The 8,445-nt window shown below is 44.9% G+C and overlaps 1 protein-coding gene across 1 annotated transcript; it reads right to left on the bottom strand.

The window, feature by feature from the left end:
• Window positions 1–371: 371 nt before the first annotated feature.
• LOC139778348 (uncharacterized) lies at window positions 372–6,985 on the bottom strand. The gene is made up of 2 exons (XM_071716253.1): window positions 3,201–6,985; window positions 372–3,080 (listed from the first exon to the last, which is right to left on the bottom strand). The coding sequence occupies exon 1, from the start codon at window positions 6,983–6,985 to the stop codon at window positions 3,641–3,643; it is 3,345 nt and encodes a 1,114-aa protein (XP_071572354.1). The 3' UTR covers window positions 372–3,080; window positions 3,201–3,640.
• Between the last annotated feature and the right edge of the window lie 1,460 nt (window positions 6,986–8,445).

The raw sequence follows: 8,445 nt of genomic DNA, 5'->3' as shown, positions 1-8,445 counted from the left end.
CTGTGGCGCGCCGGGCGCACGACTTCAGCTCACGGCGATTTCAGGTTAGGTTTCCCTCGAGCGTGATTCTGTCTTTCCTTGCACGTGCGTCAGTTTGTATAGGAGGGAAATGGTACGCACGTATCGTCGCAAAACGGGTGTTTTGGCCGACCGAAAAGATGGCGGACCGTCCCTGGTAAAAATTACCGTTAGAAACGGATAGAACGTGCATTCTATCCGTTTCTGACTGTTTTACTATGCGTTTCTTTCCCTGCAATTACGGATAGAAGCAGATGAAAAGTGTTGCAGATTCTATAAGACTGTGTACGCAAATACGGTGAGGAAGGCTAACTGCATCTAACTGATTCCTAACGGAACGGAACTTCTATCTGAACCTATGCGCAGACGAATTATGAATCCTATTCGTTTTTATACGTAGCCAATTTTGAATGTCTATCCGCATCTGATTGCAAAACCAGGCAGGATATCTATCTGCATTTGCATGCAATTATGATTTGCCCGCTCTATCCGTTTCTAACTGCAAATGCATTTTATTCATTTCTTATTACTGCAAATACATGTACATTGTGGGAGGTTTGTAGTTATCAGGTAGATTCTACCTTTAAACGCCAGGAGAAGGGATTCCTTTAGTTACGACACTGTAATTTTTCTGGTTGTCGCCTGACAGAACGCCTGCTTATATATTATGGCTGGTTGTATTTTAAATGTGAGAAACGCTTTCCATCATGCGCCGCCTAGCGGCGTCGTCGCGAAGATGCAGATGGATGCGGTATCCGCAATTACGGATAGATACCGTCAGCATTTGATGCGTACAGAATGCGGACAGAAACATACAGGATTCGTATCCGTAGTTGCAGACAAATTCCTATAGGTCGACATTGCGTACAGATGCAGATAAATGCGGTATCCGCAATTACGGATAGATACCGTCAGCATCTGATGCGTACAGACTGCGGATAGAAACAGACAGGATTCGTATCCGTAGTTGCAGATAAATTCCTGTAGGTCGACATTGCGTACAGATGCAGATGGATGCGGTATCCGCAATTACGGATAGATACCGTCAGCATCTGATGCGTACAGAATGCGGACAAAAACAGACAGGATTCGCATCCGTAGTTGCAGACAAATTCCTATAAGTCGACATTGCGTACAGATGCAGATGGATGCGGTATCCGCAATTACGGATAGATACCGTCAGCATCTGATGCGTACAGAATGCGGACAGAAACAGACAAGTTTTTCTATTGCAAAAGCTTATAGATGCTGTATGCCGATAGATTTCCATTAGATACAGTTATACGTCGTTACATTTTCTGTCTGTATTTGCAGATACAATAGTGCTGCTTACAGAAACGGATAGAGCTAGACAAGCTTGCAGTTACAGCGGATAGGATTCCGTTACATACCATCAAAAATTCTATCTGTTTCTAACTGTTTCTAACGGTAATTTTTACCAGGGGTTGTTTTCGAGATCGCTCACGCTCACGGCACGTCGGCGAGGTACGGCGAGGCACGGCACGGCTCTGAGATCCCGCGATTTTCGCGCGAGAGTTGACATGCCGCGCGCGCGGTAGATCGTCCCGACTCCCGGCCGCGGTAAATCGTCGTTGTTGGTCGTTGTGTCAGTGACAGTCGCGCGTGCAACCGCATCGTCCAGCGTTCGCCGCATCGTCTCGGCGTCATTGTCGCCGCCGTTGTAGTGGTGGTGGTGTCGGTGGTGGTCATCGTCGTCGTCGTCGTGGTGGTCATCGTCGTCGTCGTCGTGGTGGTCGTGGCCGTCGTCGTCGTGGTGGTCGTGGCCGTCGTCGTCGTCGTCGTCGGCGCGTCGAGGAATCGGCGCGAGGACGCCGTCGAGTCGGTAAAATGGTCGCGCTCCACCGCGAGCTTTTCTAACCCCTCTGTCGCTATTTATCGCTCCCCGCGAGAAACGCGGCTTGGTTAGGTTGCTCGAGGGTCCGCGCTGATCCTATGGCACCGGAACGCCGTCACGCGTATTCCCCGTGGTTGCCCGCGTTGACAATGTGACGTGCCGTTGGGGAGTTTACGATTTGGTTAACCTCTGTATTCACGTGCCTAAATTGTTTTATGGAATAGGTAAAACCATTATTTTTTAATAATGTTTTGCATAAAAATTTTAAATAAATTTTTATATTTTTCTCTTAAAAAACAATTATTAAAATTGATTGATTGATAACGTGTACTTTATTACCCACATGGGGTCCAAAAGGGCGTTTTGTAGGGACGTACCCAACCCTTTACAATAATTCCCGTCACCCATTACATATAATACATACAATACATTAGTTTAGCGTTTTATAGGGACGTACCCAACCCTTTACAATTTTTGCATTTTGTTATCCCCCTCCCTACCACTTCCAGCTCCTTCCCTCCGATCCCTCCTCTTCCTCGTCGGAAATCATTAGAAGATTTTCTTCCATCTTTTTTGAAATTTCATCCTCTGCTGACCTGCTTGACTTTCTGTTTTGCTTCTCCTTCCATTCCTTTCTCTTTTCTCTCTCTTTTCTTTCTTTGATCCTATCCTCCAGTGACTTGTCTTCGTCCATTTTTACTCTCATTTTGCTTCCTTCTCTTCTTCTTGCATCTAACACTTTCCATTTGTCATCCTCGTTTCCCAACTTTAGCAGCATCGTGAGCCATTCCCCTTTCTGCCCTAGCACGCTCACCTCCTTCAATTCCACCTCCACCTTCAATCTTTTCGATATCAGCTTCTGCACTTTGCTCAGGTTTGTGCCGCCTTCCCCCCATATCACTTTCTCGACTCTAATTATAATGTTTTTCTTTCTTTTTTCTTCCTCGCTCTCCTCATTGTCTTTGAAACACCATTTTCTCTTGTATGTGTTATCCCCTCTCTCTTCGCTCTCGTCCCTCTTCCTTTTGCCTTGGTCTTGTTCCATTCTGTTCATCCTTCTATCCATCGCGTCCCTCTCCTTCTTCAGCTCCTTTATTTCTCTCTTGAGATCTTTCAGTCGTTCGTCTATTATCGCCTCTATCACCTCCCTGTCGACTGTTAACGCCACTTTTCTGCTCATCATTCCTCTACTTCCTTCCTGCGGTATCTGTGGATAGTAGAAAATGTCTGATTAATACCTCTGCTTATATGTACCTTTCTCCTCCTCCTGTCCTCTGCCCGTCTCTCTCATTCAATTCCTTAGATAACTCTTTCTGCCGCTCTTTACCTTTACTCCTCCGTCGTCAACTCTTTCTGCTGTTCCTGCCTTGCTTCTTTTACTGTCGCTTTCTTATCACCTTTATTCTCGCCACGTGCACTTCTCGCCTGTTTCCCTCGATCTGTTACTCTCTTCCATCGCCCTCTCGACCTTGCCGCCGATCCATTTTACCCGTTGTGGCGGCGTGCATTGTGTACCCGCCTTGCCATTTCCGCTATTCTCACCTCTAGTACCACTTTCTCTTTCTCCCGGGTTAAAGGAGTATTGTATCGGCTCATTCTGCTCCGTTCATTCAATCTAATAGAATACATTCTTTTATACCTCCCTCATCTTCCTTTTCACTTCCTCCTCTCTTGTTGTTCCCCTACCTGCTTATCTACCCTTTATGTTCCCCTGCTTATCTACCTCGACGTAGGTTCCCTTCATTCCTTTTCGATGTCTCGTCCTGCTTAGTCCTCTTTCGGGAGGTTATTGGCTCTTCCCCCTGCACTTTCCGTTCTTCTCCCTCTCTCCTCTTGTCTCATTTCCTCTACTGCTTTCATCCATTTCTCTCCCTCCCCCTTCTCTCCCAGCAGTCTACCCACCACGTCTTGCCATCCCTCTCCGTCCCACTCCTCCCATCTGGCACACTCCTCCCATATGTGTTCCCATGTTTCCTCCTCCCTCCCACACATCCTGCACCTTCTATCCTCCTCTTCACCCCAGTATAGTCCCTCCCTCACTTCATTACCAAGTCTGAATCTTGCCACCCTGCTCCATCTCGCTTCCTCCCATCCTTTCTTTAAATAGTCCGGGATCCCTTCCTTCCTTATATTCTTATACCACCTGTTGTACTTCGATTTCGTGATCTTTTCCATCCTTTCTTGTCTATCCTTCTCTTTCTCCTTCTTTTCCAATTCCTCCTCCTCAAGCTCTTCTTCTTCTTCCGTTTCTACTCCGATCCCTTCCAAGTAGTCTTTTCTCTTATGCTCCCATTTTCCTATTATCCTTCCTCTCTTCCATCTCTCTTTCATTTCTTCCATACACTTTCTCGCTATTTCTCCTCCTCTACCTTCTCCCAGTTTTCTTTCAAACCTCCATGCTCTTTTGCTTGCTCTAGCTCTCATTTTCTCTCTTTCTAGCTCGTCTCTGACCATATATCCCGGCGTCCTCCAGTTTACTCCGAGTACCCATCTTAGATATCTCTCTTGAATACCTTCAACCTCTCTCCTTTCCTTCCATCCCCATATTTCTGCTCCGTATCCCATCACCGTCCATATCAGGGTGTCATATAGCCAGATTCTTCTTTTGCAGTCCTTTTTCCACATCCTCTTTCCTATCCCCCACACTTCCCTCATTACTCTTGCTGCCTTTCTTCTTCTCTCTCTAATGTGCGCCTCCTGTCCTCCATTCTCCTTCAGCGTGTACCCCAGGTACTTGAATTCTTTAACCTCCTCTAATTTTTTTCCCTTCCATCTCCAGTCGCACTTCTTCTTCCTTCCTCCTCCCTTTCTGAACCTCATTATCTTTGATTTCTCTATACTCAGAGTTAAACCTTTTCTGTCTAGATATCCTTCCAGCCTGCTTATCATTGCTCTCATGTCCTGCTCCTCCTCCGCTAGCAGTGCTATATCATCTGCATACATTAGCGTGTATATCTTCTCTCCTCCTAGATTCACGCCTCCCCATCCACCCTTCTTTATGTATTCCTCTATGTCTGCGATTAGTAGATTGAATAGTATTGGGCTTAGTGGGCATCCCTGTCTCAAGCCTTTCGCTGTCCAGAATTGTCCTCCACTCTCTTTTCCTCTCCCTACTCTGCTCTTTGTTTCCCTCAGTACTTCCTCCACCCTGTCTATCAGTCCTTGTCTCACTCCTCTTTCTCTCATTGTTTTGATTAACACTCTTTTATCCACTGAGTCGAAGGCCGCCTTCAAGTCCACAAAAAATACAGTCATTTTTCCTTTCTCTTTTCCTATTTGTCTGTTCACCAGGTAGTTCAAAGCGAATATTTGATCCATTGTTCCCATTCCTTTCCTGAATCCTGCTTGATTATCGGGGATCAGCTTCTTCATTTCTACTTCCTCTCTTATTCTTTCCGCTAGTATCGCCGTGTAGATTTTGTACATCGATGACATAATGGTTATTCCTCTATAGTCCTTCACCTCTCGCCCTTCTCCTTTCTTAACTAGTGGGATTATCTCACCTTCCTTCCATTGTTCCGGCCAACCTTCCCCTCTCCAGACCCGTTTGCATACTTCCCATATCCAATTCACCATTTTTTCTCCTCCATATTTCCATGCCTCGTTTAGTATCCCGTCATTGCCTATTGCTTTTCCTGTCTTCAGTTTCTTTATTACGTTTCTTACCTCTTCTAATTCTATCTCTTCTTCCTCCTGTCTATTTCCGTCCCCCTCTCCCTTCACCACCCTGTTCTCCATTCCGCCCATCAGTTCCATGAAGTACTCCTTCCATTCTTCCTGTTTTATCTCTTCGTTCACTCTTTTTCTTCTCTTCCTCGCTCTGCCTATCAACTTCCATACCTCTCCCTCCGTTCTCGCTTCTTCGATCTCTCTAATCATCCTTTCTTTCTCCTCTTTCTTCTTCCTTTCACACATATCCCTATATTCCTTCTTTCTTTCTCTATATCTTTCTACCTCACCTTTTCCTTTTCTCCATTTCCTCAATTCTCTTCTCACTCCCCTCTTACCTTCCGTACATTCCTCGTCCCACCACCCTCTTCTGTTCTTAATAGCTCCTTTTTCACTCTTATCCTCATTTTCTTCAATCACTTTTCTTATCTTCATTGTTCCTTCCTCTATTTCCTCTTGCAGATCTCTATTTCCTCCAATCGCGCCTAGCCTCTCTCTAAATTGTGTTCTTCCTTCTTCATTCCATATTCCTCTTCTTCTTATTCTTTCTGCTCCTCTCCTCTTTTGTTTTCTCTTTGGGCTACCTCTCACCCAAAGTATTATTGGGTGATGGTCCGAATCTATCCTTTCTCCTATTTCCAGTCTTACCACTTTTTCTCTGACTTCCTCCTCCCCTATTACGTAGTCTATGACCGTCTCGCCTCTCCCTCCCGTATATGTATACTCTCCCTCCTCATCCCCCTTCGTGCCTCCGTTTAATATCATCCATCCTCTCTCCTCGATGAACTCCAGTAATTTCCTGCCTTCCTTATTTATCTTCTTGTCTTTAGACCTCCTCCCTCTATCCTCATCTCTTCGCTCGATTTCCTCTTCCCATCCTCCTTCCTCTCCTGTTCTCGCATTAAAGTCCCCACCTATTATGGTTCTTACTCCCTTTTCCCCCTCCTCCGTCCATTCTTTCAATCCTTCTAATTTTTTGTCTATATCGTTGTTTACATAGATTCCTATTATCCTCCATATTTCCTCTCCTATCCTTATCTTACCTTCGATTTTTCCTTCTATCTCCGTCTCCCTTCCTTCCTTTATCTCTTCTATACTTTTCCTTATTCCTAGCAGCATTCCTCCGCACGCTCTGCCCTTTCTGTTCCTCCTGGTCGCTTTCTGTACTCTCCATCTATATTCCCTCGGCAGTTTCTCTTTTACTTTTTCCCATCCTTTCTCGTCGGTCCAAGTCTCCATCATCACAATAACATCCCATTCCTTTATCCCTTCCCAGAAGTTCTTATCCTTGTTTGATATACCCGCTACGTTCCAGAAGGCCACTTTCCACGTCTCTTCGCTCCCCCTATCGTTTCTTATCACTTCCCCCACGTGACCCTCCTCCTGCCCCTCGACTTCCACTATATCGTTCCCTCTCATGTCCTCCTCTTCTTCCTTATACATTTTGACGTTTTCTGAAACGCTCAGCTCTTCTTCTATCTTCTTAAACCTATCATGTCTCCTTTTTGTATCTCTTCCTTCTTTCTCTCGTTTGTCACTCTTAGCCCTTCCTTATCCTTCTTCCTCTCAATGTGATCTGCGAAAGTCATTTCTCTCTTCTAGCACACCTTTGCTTTCGCTCCATCTCCACTCCTTGTTATCCTCCCATATTTTTTGGTAACCGACCGTTACTCTTCTTCCTGCCTCCCTTTTCTCCCTTGCTATCTTTCTTATCTCTTTTTGTATCCGTCTTTCCTCCTTAGTGAGGTCGTCATCCAGGAAGCAACCATATTTCCTTCCTAGCTCTTTCTTTCTCCCCATTATCTCCCTTTTGCTTTCCTAGTTTCTGCATCTCAATACCTTCATTTTAAACTCTCTATGTCCTATCTCTCGTACTTCCTCGACGGCCACTTTCGCTTTGTTTATTTCTTCTATCATCTTCTCGATTTTTTCTTCTCTTTCCTTTTCACTTCTTGTTTTCTCTTCTCTTATGATTATGTTGACTTTCCTCATTCTTCTCTCTGCCATCTCCATATTTCTTTCTATATCTTTCATTTTCCTCATTATTTCTCCTCCCTCCAGCACTACCGTATTATCATCTTTCTTCTCCATCTTCTCTTCTAAACTCTTAATTCTTCCTTCCATATTCTTCCTTTGTTTCTCCCATATCTCCTCGCTTCTCTTCAGTTCTTCCTTTAGTCCCTTGATTTCGTTTTTTATTTCCTCTTTATCTCTCTTTCTTTCTTTCTCTTGTTCCTCCTTATCCTTCTTTCTTTCTCTCTCTTGTTCCTTTATTTTCTCTAAAATTTCTTTTAATAAATCTTCAGTCGCCATGTTTTCTTTTCCCTCCTCTTCTTTTTTGATTTTGGTTGGTGGCGATCTGTTGACCCTCCTTTGTGTGTTGAGTTCTTCCAAAAACTCTTTCTCTGCTTTAGCTGCCTCTTCCACTTCTTCTTCCCTCTTCCTCTTTTGAAGAAAATCCTTAACCGATCCTGGGCTGTCTGCACTTCCTCTCAGTTTGGCTAGCTCCTCCGCCTTCGTGGGCCTACCTCTTGTTTTCTTCTCGCCTTCGACTTCCCCCTTCTTTCCTTTACCTCTCTGTTGTTCACTTTCTGTTCCTACCTCCTTCTTTTTCTCCATCCGCTGCTTTTACTTTGCCTATCACTCTTCCTCGTTATCTATCCTATGGCTGATTGCCCGTTTTGTAGTTATCCCTACTTTACACGAGTTAGTCTATGCCCGCTTCTGCGCCAATGTCTTACATTCTGTCTGCCCTCTATATTACTTACCGTCTATGCCTCAACTGTCACTTTGCTCCTGCCACTTTCTTTGTCTTTTCTCTTTTTAACCGATTTCACACCCACTCGAATTTTTCACCTCCGCTGCAAAACACCTCCGCCCTGCTGCTCTGCCACTCTCACCCT

This window comes from Temnothorax nylanderi, unplaced genomic scaffold, assembly GCF_030848795.1.
Source record: "Temnothorax nylanderi isolate EJ_2023f unplaced genomic scaffold, tnyl_v1.0 TNYL_tig0180_pilon, whole genome shotgun sequence".
Taxonomy (NCBI): domain Eukaryota; kingdom Metazoa; phylum Arthropoda; class Insecta; order Hymenoptera; family Formicidae; genus Temnothorax; species Temnothorax nylanderi.
The sequence above is the reverse complement of the archived record's forward strand: the minus strand, read 5'-3'. Positions and strand labels throughout refer to the sequence as shown.